Here is a 15647-nt window from a genome sequence, read left to right as displayed (position 1 = left end):
GCAGCTTTCTGATTGAAAGTGCACCCTTTGCTATATTGGTTAAAATGGTTGCGCTGATGTCAGAAGCTCATGTCAGGAACATTGAAAGGCAGAAATAATTTATGTGAATTAGAGGCCTGCTCGTCTTGCAGGATCAATTTTTGATTTTTGAATTGTCCACCAGTTCATTCACCATGTACTGGACTTGCACAGCCCAACACGACGCTGACCAATAGGAAGATTCATACTTACCTGGACCTGAAGCATCGAGCTTTCCCGCTCTTTTTGATCCCACATTAAAATTTGGGAAATTGTGCAGCTTTAAAAATAATGCTGTGATGTAAGATCACATGGTCTGTGTAAACCAATGTGTTAGCAGCACGGGGAACCTCTGGAGCAGAGTACTCTCTCAACCCTCCTCACCACATTCCTAGCCTCCGTTTATAGCACAACAGTAAGTTTTGGGTGATAGTGAAGGTCGACAATCGAGATGACATTGTAGAGGAGACAAGTTGTTACTCAAGAGAAGGTGAAGGTAATATTACGAAGATAAGATAAGAACTGTTATTTTTCCATTGTGGCTGATCCTTTTCCAGTGATAAAGCTAATGGCTTATGGAATTGTTTATCACAAAGGATAAACTCAGTGTATAAAAGAGAGAGGTTGATGCCCACAACGTACCAGCTGCAAGATGGTAAAACTTCTATTTGGAACAGGTAAGCCTATTTTACTATTTAATTACCTTTCATATTGTTATAAAACCATGTTTTATATTTAAAATGACTTTATTGATTGAGGAGCTGAACTTAGCATATAAGTTTGAAAGCTTGAATAACTATTTTATAGAGTTGATCTTCAAACAACTTTACTTAGCGGAAACATTTGGTTTTATTTACAAGACAGCAATAGCAACTACACGCTTTCAGCAAACTCCGTAAGTAGGAAGTACTCTGCTCCAGAGGTTCCCCGTGCTGCTAACATGTTGGTTTACACAGATCATGAGATCTTACATCACAGCATTATTCCTAAAGCTACACAATTTCCCAAAACTATTGTTACTACACAGCATTTTAAAAGTGACTTGAACAGCAGCTCTTAAGATGGTTGAACAGTCACATAGCTGTACCCTACAAATTATAAAGCCACAGCAAGGAGCTGGGCTGTCTAGAAGTAGTGCATAAGAAGCAATTAACATGGATGAATGACCCATCTCCTGAACCATTCACAACACATCCAAACATAACCAATGTATTCAGCTGGAGGTGGAACAAGGCATTAAATCAACCACTTTGGACAATGGACCCCGACTGAGTAAGGAACCCCACTGGGCATATAATGTAATAATTTTTAAACAGTGGGCTTGAAACCAGCTAAGTATGACCATGTTTGTATGACTGGCCAGTTTGTGAGAGGAGATTGTGTGAAGAGCAAGCAAACGCTCTTTGCGTTTTAAGAAACTGTTTTGTTCCAGGCCAGTCAGAGTGAGACAAAAAAGACGTTCAGTTGGCGCCCTCTCTCTCTCTCTCTCCAGCTGCCCTGCAAGTTTGTGCCCTGCCTGACTTTTGACCAGCCACACAGTGCAGGCAGCTTCTTAAATATCAACACAGCAGCTTCTGACTCTGCAAGAAAAGATGGAAATCTTCCATAAACATCTTTTTGAGCTGTTTGATGCAGAATCTGGAATGATCATCGAATCTAGGCTGAAATCATTGACACCATCAATCTACAAGATCTGCATACGCTAAACGATTTCAGACTTTTAAGATTTAACCTACCCTCCCTCTTTGTGTGAGTGTGTGTGTGTTTGTGAGTGAGAGTTGGAGAAAAACTATTTCCTTTTCTTGTAATACGTACAAGAAAACCTATGTGTGTGTGCCTTTTACTGTCACACTTAAACACCCATTAAATTGGCAAGCAAATTCTTTAAAAACACCTGTTGCGGTTAACCAAAGGGTGAAAAGAGAGGGGAGCCATTCTACCGTTCCCCACCTGACCTTAACAGATATTTGGGGGCTGCATCTGTGATTGGATTCATGGACAATGAGGAATTAGCAGCAGGAAATCAAATTGATCCCGGGACGTGTTTTAAACCTCACATCGAGGTTGTCCTGTGGTTTACGGTACTAGAATACTTAACATGTCCACATTCGGGGATGGTACCTTCATTGGACAGAATGAAGTTACTTGGGACACTTTTAAAGCCTTATCCATTGAAGAGTTAGGGAGCGTAGCTAGTGGCTGTCCAAAGTCGAGGAAACCCGAAATCCTCAATCTTCTGGTCACTTACATTTCAATTGAACCTGATGAACAGGAGGAATGGAATCTGAAACGGACAGGCTAACATTAGCAAAGATACAGCTGGAGCAGCGGAAACTAGAGCTAGAATTTCAAGCAAAAAAGAGGAAAGAAAAAGACAGGAGAGAAAGGAAAAAGAGGAATGAGAATTCCAGGAAAAAGGAGAGACAGGAAAGAAAGGAGGAAAGAGAATTCCAGGAAAGAGTGAGAGACAGAGCCTTCCAAGGAAAAAGTTTGAAAGGGAGTTAAATGCACAAAAAGACCAGGAGCTAATGTAGATGGAACTGAGTAGGGAAAGGTTGGCTGTATTCAGTGGAGCTGGCACTGTTAAAATCAATGACCATAACTCAGGACCAAGCATTGAACTTTTAAAGTACTCACACTTGGTATCAAGGTTTAATAAGGAGGATGTGAAGGTATTTTTTTGTTGCATTCGGAAAATTTGCAATGAGGTTGGAGTGACCAGCAGAGGCTTTCACCCCAATACTGCAAAGCAGATTAACGGGGAAAACCCATGAGGTTTATTCCCTTTTGTTCGATGAGAATTCGTCAAACTATGAGTTGAGCAAAAATTGGATCCTGACCGGACACGGACCAAGAAAAATTCCAAATTTCTTGGAAATGACCCGAGCAAACTTATATTGAGCTTTAAAGGCTTAAGCAACTCGCTTTCAACCAATTGATACGGGTGCTTCAGATAGATTGTACATACAAAAAGCTCAGAGATGTGATTCTTCTTGAGGAATTCAAAAACTCACTCTGTCTTTCTGTAAAGACACATGTTCAAGAACAGAGTGCCTCCAAAGCCAGGCAAGCAGTGATTATGGCTGACGACTATGAACTTGTGTCCACAAGCACTTTTCCCAAGAGAAATCCTTTCCTCGTCATCCTCAAAGCCCGAAAAGATAGAAGGTGGGAGAGTGATAGAATAAGCAGCCACAGGTGAGAAAGTAAAAATGGCAGCACAGGGGTTCCTCCTCAGACTCAGAATGAAGGTGCTGAGAACAGCAGTGATGCCCAAAAGCCTATGTGCTTCCATTGTAACAAAGCGAGCCACATTTGAGCTGACTGCTGGAAATTAAAGGGATAATTTGTATGTTTTGTGAGGTTACACCAGACCAGTGCACACAAATGGCCCCTGATGGAAAGCACAGCAAACAAGACTGTCTCTAAATGTGGCAGTAAATCCCTGTTAAAGTAGTGCTGTGTGTGCGGTACAATTTGACCAAATCGCTAAAAGTTACCAGGATTTTGGTTTCAAAGGGAAAGTGATGCCATACCCCTCAAATGAGGCAAGTTAGCTCATAGTGCTACTTAGGACCAGACAATCCTCCTTGCTGGATAAAGGCATGACCATCCCAGCTGAGAGCGGCTGAATGCAAAGCGCTAATGGAAGGTATTGGGGGGAGATACATGCCCGTACCTTCGTATTGAGTGCACCTGAAGTGCAGCCTTATTTGAGGACCGGTTGCCATAGTGATTGTCCCTAGTTTACCTGTGGATGGGATTGACCTGCTCCCAGATAATGACCTAGTGGGGGCTAAGTGGTAGCTGTACTAGTGGTCTTAGAGATGCCAAATGAGGTTAGGGAGACAGAGCAGTTACAGGAGAAGGTTCCTGGCTTTTTCCCTGACTGTGTGGTAATTCAGTCCTTTGTCAAACAAACTCCGTCAGAGGAGGCTGAACCAGCATCGCAGAAGGATGACTCTGCAGTCTGGTCACCTGAAGCTTTCTTCAGAAATTTAGATGAGCCAGAGGAAACATAAGCAGTCTTCCTTGGACAAGGCTCAGCAAGCTGACACCAATGTAAAAAACATTAGTCCAGACTAAATCTGGGGCAGAGGCAGTTCAGAAGGGCTACTATTTAAAAAACGATCTCCTGTTGAGGAATTGGAGAGCTCCTCATAGACCTGTGGATGAAGGATGGACAGTGGTCCCCCAGTCAGCAGTGCCTCTGAGATACTGTCATGAAACACTGAGGATACCCCATGAAATTCCAATGGCTGGACATGTCCTTATCCTAAAAAAACAAGCCCACATAAGGCAGCATTTTTATTAGCCACAACTCCACAAGCATGTGGCAGAATTCATAAAACCTGGTCACATGTGCTTGTCACATTGCTGGGAAGCCCCAACCTGCAATAAAAACTGCTCCACTAATTCCCATACCAGCTTTTGGGGAACCATTCAGCAGAGTGTTGGTGGAAATTGTGGGACTCCTACCGAAAACAAAAGAGGCTTACCAATATCTTCTCACCAACATGGATGTGGCTGCCCGATTTCCAGAGGCCATTCCCCTGAGAACTATCTCAGCCAAAGTAGTAGTTTAAGGGTCTAACTCAATGCTTTAACTTATACGGGCTGCCTACCTTGATCCCACCAGATCAGGGCACAAATTTATGTTTAGCATTTTTGAAAAGGTCCTGAGTAATCTGAGAATAATCCAGCTAAGGTGTTCAGCCTACCACCCACAGTCACGATGGGCACTACAACTGTACCACCAGGCCCTGAATACCATGATCAGGGTATTTGGCTGTGAGTATTCTCTTGATAGGCATAAAGGGCTGGGAATCCCCCTGTTTGCTACCAGGAATTCATCAAATGAGTCTACTGATTTTAGTCCCTTTGATTTAGTTTATGGACAAGAGGTGAGAGGTCAGCTCTTAAACTAATCAAGGAGAAGTTTTTAGAACAAAGGTGTGAGGCTTCCTTATTAGACTATGTGTCCATGTTCTGTGAGCGGCTCACGAGAGCCTGTGCTGTGGCTCAAGAGCACCTTAAAATCTCACAGAAAATTATTAATAGGCAGACAAACAAGTCAAGACTTGATCATATAAACCAAGGGACCAAGTGATAGTGTTTTACAGCCAATACACAGGGTGAAACTGAAAGCCAGGTTCAATGGCTCATACAGTGTAGTAACGAGGATTGGTGAAGTGAGTTATTTAATTGACATCCCAGACCGTAGGAAAAAACAAAGGTTGTGCTACATCTACAAGTTAGAGCTGTATTACAGCTGGAAACATGACTAACAAGCACCGATAAGCCAGTGAGGAAAGAGGAGGGAAAAAAGAACAGTGACGAAGAGTTAAAGGGAGAATGAAGCCTGGACGACTCCAAAATTGAACTGCCTGCCTTCCAGGCAACACAGAAAGACATGGGAGGGTAGACACTGCGCTGTCTTACATAGTTGCAGAACAGAGAGGCGACTTAACAAAACTGCTTGTACTGCTTAAAGAGATCTGTAAGGACAAGTCAGGATGCACGACCCTAGCTCTACACAGTGTAGATGGGGAGAGAGACTGCTGTGTAATAACTTGATGCACCTGTCACAGCCCAGAAGGCTAGGTCCTTCACCTGTCACTATGATCACTGGAAGCTGGGCTGCCTGTTGCCTCTAGGACACAGGCACAGGTACTGTGGTGATGCCCTTCACCTGTATGGATTCTCCAGTGTATATCTTCAATTGAGCCATTGTTCGCTGCAGATTCAGTGGCTGGGTACCTTCATTTGGGTATTTAAATTGTGCTCTCCCACCACTGTGGTTGACAGTCCCGTACCTGCCTCCATTATTAGTGGCTTCCCATTCACTTTGACTGTGATGGTGATAGGTTCGGTTTTTACAGATGTGACATTTTACAGGGAATAGATGTCAGTGTCAGCAGCTTGAGCTTCTGTTATATTAATCACTTCAATCATTTTGCTCTGCTGTCTTATGGGCTGCTTTGATTTTGCTCTGAATTGCTTTATTACCTGCCCTTTCTTATGCCAATAATGGCACCCTGCCTCCTTGAATCTGCAGTTGTCTGGCACATGGCACCTCCACACCTAGAACAGATTCCGCTGAAATCTTCCACTAGGCCTTCTCTTTTTTCCAGCATGCAGGGATTGTTTCTCACTTTGCTGCTGTGTACCAATGGTATTTGTACCACGCCTGGCGGTAGGTTCCCGACCCACATGAAGAACTGCGCCATGTTGTATGTCCTGTAAAGCCTGTGAGTCTCTTGCAGCACTTTCCATGGCTAGTGTTATTTCCATGGCCCACTTCAAATCGGTGCTGACTTCTGTGAGTAAACTGTGCTGAGTGGCGTCGTCGTGAACTCCACAAACGAATTGGTCCTGCAACATGCCATTGAATGTGACTCAGAAGTCGCAGTGTTCAGTCAACTTCTTCAACTTCGCTATTTAGATTGTGATGCACTCTCCCGGGGGGGCCCTTAACTCTGGAGTTAAACTTAAACCTCTGCATAATTACGGATGGCTTTGGCTGGTAATGCGTCTTCACGAGGTCCACTAATTCGTTAAAGACTTAGAATTAGGCAGGTTTGGGGCCATCAGACTGCGGATGAGATTGGATGTCTTGCTATCACATACACTCAAAGGATTGCTTTCTGCTTCTCCTCTGCGGTAATTTCACTCGCCACAAAATAAAAACCAAGGTGCTCTACATACTGGCTCCAATCTTCCACAAACACATCGTAAGGATTAATCCTGCCAAAGAGTGGCATGACTAGTGAGTATACTTTTCTTTTTTTTTTCTTAAGATCTGATGTACTCACATTCACAAGGCGAGGTGCAGTGTCGGAGCTATTTTACTCTCCTTGCCAAATATAATAACTTGATGTACCAGACAGGTTTCTACTTGAAATAGATAACTTTATTACAGAGAACTTTTTCAGGAGCTACATGCTTGAATCAGGCCCTCGACTAGAAAAGCCATACCCCCACCCCCCAACATTACCCACGCTTAGGGCTCATTGACCGGAGTCTCCAAGAACAATCAGGTGACCCCTGACAGGCAGTAGGAAAGGCTATACCTTCAATTACTACACCCTGCCATCAAGCAAAATCCTTATCTCTTAGGCCCCGAGGAACTGACCCAGGTTCAGGATGAAATTAAGTCCGTGCTGGATCACATCCTGATGGAGCCCGGCCACAGCAGCCTGAGTTCTCCAGTTGTACTTGTGCCCAATCCCAATGGCTCAACCAGGCTCTGCATTGATTACAGCAAAGCTAATGCAGTGACCAGAGCTGACTCATACCTGACCTCTCACCTGGAAGACTGTATTGGCAGAGTAAGAAACTCCTCTTACAGTCACAGAGATAGACTTGTTAAAAGGAATTTGGCAAGTTTCCTTCACCAACCGAACTAAAGAGATTTCGGCTTTTGCCAAACCAGATGGTGTTTTCCAATCCTGAGTTATGCCTTTTGGGTTAAGAAATGTCCCAACCACCTTCCAAAGACTGATGAAGCAGGTAGCAGCTGGCCTGCCCAATTGTGTAGCATACCTGGATGATGTGTTAGTATACAGTGACACCTGGAGGGATAACCTAGACCAGTCAGAATCCCCATTCTGAATGTTACTGTTACTAATTTAGTGTTAAACCTCACAAAGGGCGAGCTTGTTAAAGCTCGGGGCATATTATGTGTCAAGGGTGGTGTTGCTCAAGGCAGTGACAGCGCAAGAGCTGGTGGATTTCCCCATCACCAGGGCTGAATGGGAAATAATGCAATTCTTGGGGATGTGTGGGTTCTGCCGCAGGCTTGACAAGAACTTCACTACTTTAGCCGCCCCACTGACAGATTTTCTGCAGAAAATGGCAAAGGTAGTGTGGTCAGAAAAGTGGCAAACAGCTCTCAAGACATTGAAAGCCATATTAACAAATGAACCGGTGCTGTCAGCTCCAAACCTTAACTAACCATTTAAAGTGGCCAATACTGGTGACATAGAGATAGGTGCAGTTCAGCTCCAAGTTGATGAATCAGGCATCGAAAGGCCGATTGGGTATTTCTCATAGAAATTGAATCGGCACCAAAAGAGGTTCTCCATTGCAGAGAAGGAAACTCTCAGGCTGCTACTCACTGTCGAGCAATTTGAAATATATGTTCAAAATGGACATAGAGAGATCTTAGTCTACACAGATCACAACAAATTAACATTTGTGAAGAAATCCAAAACCCAAAATGCACGGATATTTTAATGGAGCCTGCTTTTGTGTTCATATCACTTAAAGAAAACACACATTGCAGGATAAAACAAAGTGATACCTGGTGTTTTATTGACAGTTTGAATCAGCACAAAACCATCCAAGAAGCTATGGATAATGGGAGACTGGGTCCAGGCTGTACTAAATTCAGCTGCTGTGTCTGATGTGGGCGTGAGCGAATGTATGAAAATGAATGTGTCTCTATTACTTTTCCTTTTTTGAACAAAATAATTGTAATGAAATGCTCATTTGCCCTGGTAGGGAGATGTTATTAAACCCTGTTTTATATCGAAAGTGACTTTATTTGTTGAGTGAGCGGAAACTAGCAGATAGGTTTAACACGACTGAACAACAGCATTTTAAGTGACTTAAACAGCAGTTCCTAAGATGGTCGAACACTCACAGAGCTGTACCCTATAAATTATAAAGCCATCAGCAAGGAACCAGGCTGTCTAGAAGAAGCCCACCAGAGACAATCAACTAAGCCGAGTGTGAATGACTCATCCCCCAAACCAGGCATAAAACATCCAGACACAACCTATGTATTCAGCTGGGTGTGGACCAAGCCATTAGTCTCAATCACTTTGGGCAATGGATCCTGGCTGAGAAAGGAACTCCACTCACCATATAATGAAATTATTTCTAAACAATGGAGTTGAAACCAGTCTCCAAATAAAAGGTGTGGCTATGGGTACCCGCATGGGCCCCAGCTATGCCTGTCTCTTTATGGGGTATGTGGAACATTCCTTGTTCCAGTCCTACTCCGGCCCCCTCCCACAAATCTTTCTCCGGTACATCGATGATTACTTTGGTGCTGCTTCGTGATCTCGTTGGGACCTGGAAAAATTTATTAATTTTGCTTCCAATCTCCACCCCTCCATCATTTTCACATGGTCCATCTCTGACACTTCCCTTCCCTTCCTTGACCTCTCTGTCTCAATTTCTGGTGATAGACTGTCCACCAATATCCATTACAAGCCTACCGACTCCCACAGCTACCTCGACTACAGCTCCTCACACCCCGCTTCCTGTAAGGACTCTATCCCATTCTCTCAGTTCCTTCGCCTCCATCACATCTGTTCTAATGATGCTACCTTCAAAAACAGTTCCTCTGACATGTCCTCCTTCTTCCTTAACCGAGGTTTTCCACCCACGGTGGTTGACAGGGCCCTCAACCGTGTCCGGCCCATCTCCCGTGCATCCGCCCTCACGCCTTCTCCTCCCTCCCAGAAACATGATAGGGTCCCCCTTGTCCTCACTTATCACCCCACCAGCCTCCGCATTCAAAGGATCATCCTCCGCCATTTCCGCCAACTCCAGCATGATGCCACCACCAAACACATCTTCCCTTCACCCCCTCGGCAGCATTCCGTAGGGATCAACCCCTCCGTGAGACCCTGGTCCACTCCTCCATCACCCCCTACTCCTCAACCCCCTCCTACGGCACCTCCCCATGCGAACGCAAGATATGCAACACCTGCCCCTTCACTTCCTCTCTCCTCACCGTCCAAGGGCCCAAACACTCCTTTCAAGTGAAGCAGCATTTCACTTGCACTTCCCTCAACTTAGTCTACTGCATTCGTTGCTCCCAATGCGGTTTCCTCTACATTGGAGAGACCAAACGCAGACTGGGTGACCGCTTTGCAGAACACCTTCGGTCTGTCTGCAAGTATCACCCAGACCTCCCTGTCGCTTGCCATTTTAACACTCCACCCTGCTCTCTTGCCCACATGTCTGTCCTTGGCTTGCTGCATTGTTCCAGTGAAGCCCAGCGCATACTGGAGGAACAGCACCTCATCTTCCGACTAGGCACTTTACAGCCTTCCGGACTGAATATTGAGTTCAACAATTTTAGATCTTGAACTCCCTCCTCCATCCCCACCCCCTTTCCGTTTCTTCCCCCTCCTTTTTTTTTTCCAATAATTTATATAGATTTTTCTTTTCCCACCTATTTCCATTATTTTTAAATATATTCCACCCATCATTTATCTATACCTTTTATGCCCTTTTAGTCTTATTTCACCCCACCCCCACTAGAGCTATCTGTACCTTGCTTGTCCTGCTATCCACTCTCAATTAGCACATTCTTTTAGATAATATCATCACCCTCAACACCTCTTTGTTCTTTTGTCTGTGACATCTTTTGGTTATCTCCTCCCATCACTACTTGCTTGTCCCAACAAGCACCCCCCCACCTTCTCCCCACCCCCCCACTTAAACCAGCTTATATTTCACCCCTCTCCTATTTTCACTTAGTTCTGTTGAAGGGTCATGAGGACTCGAAACGTCAACTGTACTCTTCTCCGCCGATGCTGCCAGACCTGCTGAGTTTTTCCAGGTATTTCTGTTTCTGCTTTTGTCCCAAGACCATGTTTGCATAACGCTGCAATTTGTGAGAGGAGATCATGTCATGAGCAACCGAGCCATCTTTGTGTTCCAGGAAACTGCTTCTTTCCAGGCCAGTCAGAGTGAGACCAGAGAGAACCTCAGTTGACTCCCTCTCTCTCTCTCCAGCTGTCCTGCTGTCAAACTTGTTTTTTGACTAGCCACAGACCTCAAGCATCTTAAGTATTAATGCAGCACCTACTGACCCCAGAAGCTCTAAAAGAAAAGGTAGAAACCCTCCACTCACATCTTTGAAATACCTTGACACAGAATCTGGAAAGACTATCAAGCCCAGTCTGAAATCACCTAAGCCATCAATCTACAGGGGCCACATACAATTGACTTGTTTTGGACTCAAACAATTTAACCTACCCTCCCATGTTGTAATTAACATCTATGTCTATGTGTGTGTAGTGTGTGCGCACACGTGCATGCGTGTGTGTGTGTGTGTGTGTGTGTCTGTGTCTATGTGAGAACTCTTGAATTCATGGTTAGGAAGTTCTGCCAAAAGTCAATGCACTTTTGGCCACCTCGCCAGATTTCCCACGATGGGTCCTGCCATGGGTGGGGCTGGCAAATTCCAGGCCATGGGCAGAGTTTTTCACTGAGCGGGCAGGCATGCGTTCGATCTGCTCAAGCGGAAACTAACGCATGCGATGTTAGATGAGTGTCCCGACGTCATCGTGCACTCACCCAACATTTCGGTCGGCGGGAGCACACAGGAGTCGGAGCTGCGCCTGCCATCAATTACAGGGCCAGTTAAGTCCATTAAAAAGGCAATTAAGCTGGACTTTATGTTGCAATTTCGCCCTCACTGCACAGGCAAAACGGGCAGGCGGGCAGCCAGCAATTAGCTAAACCTCATCCAAGGGCAGGATAAAAATGGTCAGCAGCATTGCCAGTGTAAGTAGTAAGGAGTTTTGGAGATAGTTTGCTGCTGGTGGCTTATCGGTACTTGGCAGTTCATCTTTGTTCGGGACTTCGTTCTTAGATTTACAGGTTTCATGTCAGGACTTTTTAGTGTCTCCAAGGCCCCCGGAGGATTCAGGCCGTGTGGACCTTTCCAGGTATCAGACAGCCTTCCGTTACCCTGGTAATGGGGATTGTGCTCTCCGCTGGTGGCACCTCCTCTGAGGAGGAAGAGAGGGGCAGAAGGGAGAGGAGGCCACATGTCCCAATGCAGCTTCCAGGGGAGGGACCTGTGGGAGGAGAGACACAGGCACAAGGAGCGCAGGGCCAGCAGGTAGCCCAAGGCAGGAGGGGCCACAGAAGATGCCACTATCCTGCTGCCAGGGTTTACGGGCGGTGATGCAGCTACCTCAGTATGTCTGAGATGTGATGCTGAAGGAGGTTCTGCCTCTCAAGGGATGATTGGGCCTGAGATCATCTCCGAATGTGTGGGTGGACACCCCATGCCAATGGCTCTGACGGTCACAGTGGCCCTCAACTTCTATGCCTTTGGCTCTTTCCAGCCCTCAGTGGGGGATCTGTGTGGAGTCTCCCAATCAGCTGTCCACAGTTGTGTCAAGATGGTGTCAGACGCTATGTTCAGGCGTGTATTGACTTTCATTCACTACCGTATCAGATGAGACGAGCCAGGCAGAGCGAGTTAGAGGCTTTGCAGCGAATGCAGGGTTCCCCGTTGTCCAGAGTGCCATCGACAGCACACATGTGGCCATCAAGGTGCCAGCGGGTGAGCCGGGTGCCTTTGTCAACAGGAAGGGATTCCACTGCATGAACATGTAGATAGTGTGTGACCACAGGATGCAGGTTCTGCAAGTCTGTGCAATGTACCCAGGCAGTGCCCATGACGCTTACATCCTCCGGCACTCCCAGGTGCCGGGGCTCTTCAGTGGATGGCTGCTGGGTGAGATGGGCTTATGAAGTCTCTCCACCACAAAAGAACAGAGGCAGAGCAGTGTTACAAGAGGAGCCAAGCCTCCACAAGGGCAGTCGTAGAGAAGACCATAGGTCATCTGAAGATGCTCTTCCGATGCCTGGACTGTTCAGGGGGTGCACTACAATACCCCTCAGATCGGGTGACACTGATAGTGGTTGTATGCTGTGCTCTCCACAATCTGGCGTTGGCAAGGGAGGACCCACTGGAGGAAGAGGATCTTGACACAGCCGCACAGGCCACAGAGGATGAGCCCAGTAGTGAGTCAGAAGAGGAGCAGGGTGAGGAGAATGATGAGGGCGTGGAGGCAGACTTTGGTAACCTCTAGCACCCCTGAGGTCCATGGGGGGACAGCCACACCTTAACACTTCTGCACACTAATCCATGCCAACACGGTACTCACCCTCCCTGAGTGCAGCAGGTCATTGAACCTCTTCCAGCACTACACTCATGTCTGCCGCACCACGTCATGGCTGATAACCAGTGCTGCAACCTGCTCCCATGTCCTCTTTGAGAGGTGCGGTGGCCTCTTCCTCCCATCCCTGGGGAGAAGGGCGTCCCTTCTGGCAGTCACCTCCTCCAGGAGGACTGCGAGACACTCATCCAAAAAGCAGGGGGCCAAGTGCCCACCCAACCTGCCCTCCTGTCTGCTGTGTCCAGCTGCACACGACTCCATAACTTGAATCTTGACAACGCAGAGGAAATGTTCTTCTGTGGCAGTCTTCAAGGGGCTGCCTGCGCCATTTTTAAACCGGTTGCCGGGTCGCCGTTGGACTCGGCGGCCAACAAGCCCCTGACCCCACTCGGCCCTTCGCAATCAGTGGGGAGCCGTGTTTCATGCTGAGCGGGCCTTAATTGGCCCGATAATGTGAAATCGTGGTCGTGGGCAAACCGTGGGTGGCGGCCCATTACCCGGCCAATCAGGGGCTCACGCCTACCAGCCAAAGTCAAAATCCTGCCCCGTGTGTGGGAGAGTGTTGGAGCGTGTGCGTTATTCTATTTAGATTAGGAGGACTATACTCACTAAAGTATGTAAAGTACAATAAATATTATTTCCTTTCTTACAAGACTTACAAGAAAAATTGTATATGTCTTTTACAGTCACTGCACTTAAATAGTTAAATATCCATTGTTTTGGCAAAAAGATTCTTTAAAAACACCTGTTGTGATCAACTGAGGTGTGGAACGAGAACTTGCCATCTGACCTGAAGAACATTGAAAGAATTATTTTGGAAAATAAGCTTTAGTAATTAAATGGGGAGTAGATCAAAGAGGAGATTCTCTTCTCAAGTTCAAGCTTAATTATAAATTAATTGATTCTTCGTTGTGTTTTCTGAAGACGCCTTATTGTTGGGTAGTCTGATGTCAAGTTTTGATCAAGCTCAAACAGCCCTTAAATAACCTATCGGATGATCCACCTGCTGTTCCTCCACTAAATGGTCTTTGACAGTAACATGTATCTCTATGTTTGTGCTGCAATGCAAAATAGCATCAAAGTACAAGCGTACAGATGAGTAATCACGGTTCTATGTTAATTCTCCGGTTTACCCATTTCCGTTTTTAACTAATGGTGGAGTTGATGAAAATAAATAGTAAGATTGCATTGGGTGATAGCAGTTTGACTGCAAGAAATTACTTTGCCTGACATTTTTAGCAATAGCATTAACCATTTTAGGGTTAACTGGTTAAATTAGCAAAGGAATACCATGGTAATGGATGATTAGCTCCAGAAGATTTCCTTTGCAAGGGTGCAGTCAGAAAGTTGTTTGGCATTTCAATTTCTGTTCATTTGACTGAAATATTTCCCTGAGTAATCAAATAGCATCAACTATTTGTTCATGGATAACAGCATTATGATTGTTTTTTCTTTCTCAGACTGCCTACTTATTCTATTTTGGTGTGTTAACATTGACATCAATTACAGTGCTCGATATTTCAAGTTTATGGAAATCTTAATATCATTCTAATATTTTCAGATGCATTTGAAGATTGATCTATCTGTAGAGTTTAATATAGCTACTCTCAAACTATATCAATTGCGTGACAACTTGAAAGAAAGTTTTAAAGCTTTTGTCGTTTAAAATATTTTACATCGATACTTTCAAACCACAGCTAAATGGAGCAGTTGAAAAGTTAACATCTGAGGTAAATTCACGGTTTGTAGGGTAGTTTTAATTAAATCAGCTGCTGTTGGATAAGGTCATTTAGTAATGCAATTCAAAAGCATTGAGCTGGGAGAGCAAACTGACATTATTTTAATTAGTCTGCAGCTAGATTATAGTCAAATGCAATAAATTCAATCAGTAATTCTATAAAGGTCCAGCTCGGATAAGAAGATCAAGTGTCCCATGTTGGTAAATCAATGCATCCCATCAACCTCAAAATGTAAACTAAAACAAGAATAAGTCACCCTTATATATCACCTTTAATGTAGAAAATCACTCCATTTCTGTAGAGCCGAGAGGAACTGGAGTGCTTCCCCTCACATCACAGACTTGGTGATGCACCCCCTTCCTTCCCCCATTGTCCAAAATGTGTTTCTCCTGCAGGGTGATCTAGCTGTGGAGGCAGGACTGATGCTGACAGCTCATCTCTAGTCAAGACCCTGACCCAATTCTGGCATGGACCAGTCTAATATCTATTGCCTTGAGCTTGGAGGTGACAATGGTGCTGATGAGACTTTTAGATGAAGATGGGGAGAAGCTGGATGATGTTGCAGAGGCGGAAATAGGCTGCCTTTGTGATTGAGAGAAGATGGGCTTGGAAGCTCAAGTGGCGACTGAATAGGACATGAGCTGCCAGCATCTGCGCTGATTCCTGCCTGGCAGAGATGGTGTGACGCTTCTAAAGGTGCAACTTCATGGCCCTCAGGTGTCAGAGGGGTCCCCTGCTGCTCCGGCTCCCAGCCGTGCGCCGATGATGCTGGAAGGCAGAGTAAGGAAATTCGATCAGTTAGCCTGCGAGCAATGTCAATGTACATGCCTGTCCTCCGGCTCATCATGCGCTCATCATTCCACACGCAATGGGAAAAGCCATGTTGGTAACGTCACTCACTCAACAATCAGCACTGCCATGGATGTTGGGAGACTACTGGTGACATGAG

General features: G+C 45.5%; 1 protein-coding gene across 1 annotated transcript in view; it reads left to right on the top strand.

Moving 5' to 3' along the window:
* The first annotated feature begins 366 nt into the window (after positions 1 to 366).
* LOC144683469 (acidic mammalian chitinase-like) overlaps positions 367 to 15647 on the top strand; it is a 43473-nt gene continuing 28192 nt past the window's right edge. Inside the window, exons 1-2 of the mRNA XM_078546517.1 lie at positions 367 to 508; positions 615 to 695. Coding sequence (XP_078402643.1) covers positions 671 to 695 — 25 coding nt within the window. The 5' untranslated portion in view covers positions 367 to 508; positions 615 to 670. The remainder of the gene's footprint in view (positions 509 to 614; positions 696 to 15647) is intronic.

The sequence above is a fragment of the Cetorhinus maximus genome, chromosome 8 (assembly GCF_964194155.1).
Source record: "Cetorhinus maximus chromosome 8, sCetMax3.hap1.1, whole genome shotgun sequence".
Taxonomy (NCBI): domain Eukaryota; kingdom Metazoa; phylum Chordata; class Chondrichthyes; order Lamniformes; family Cetorhinidae; genus Cetorhinus; species Cetorhinus maximus.
Note: the sequence above shows the minus strand (reverse complement) of the source record. Positions and strands in the feature narration are given on the sequence as shown.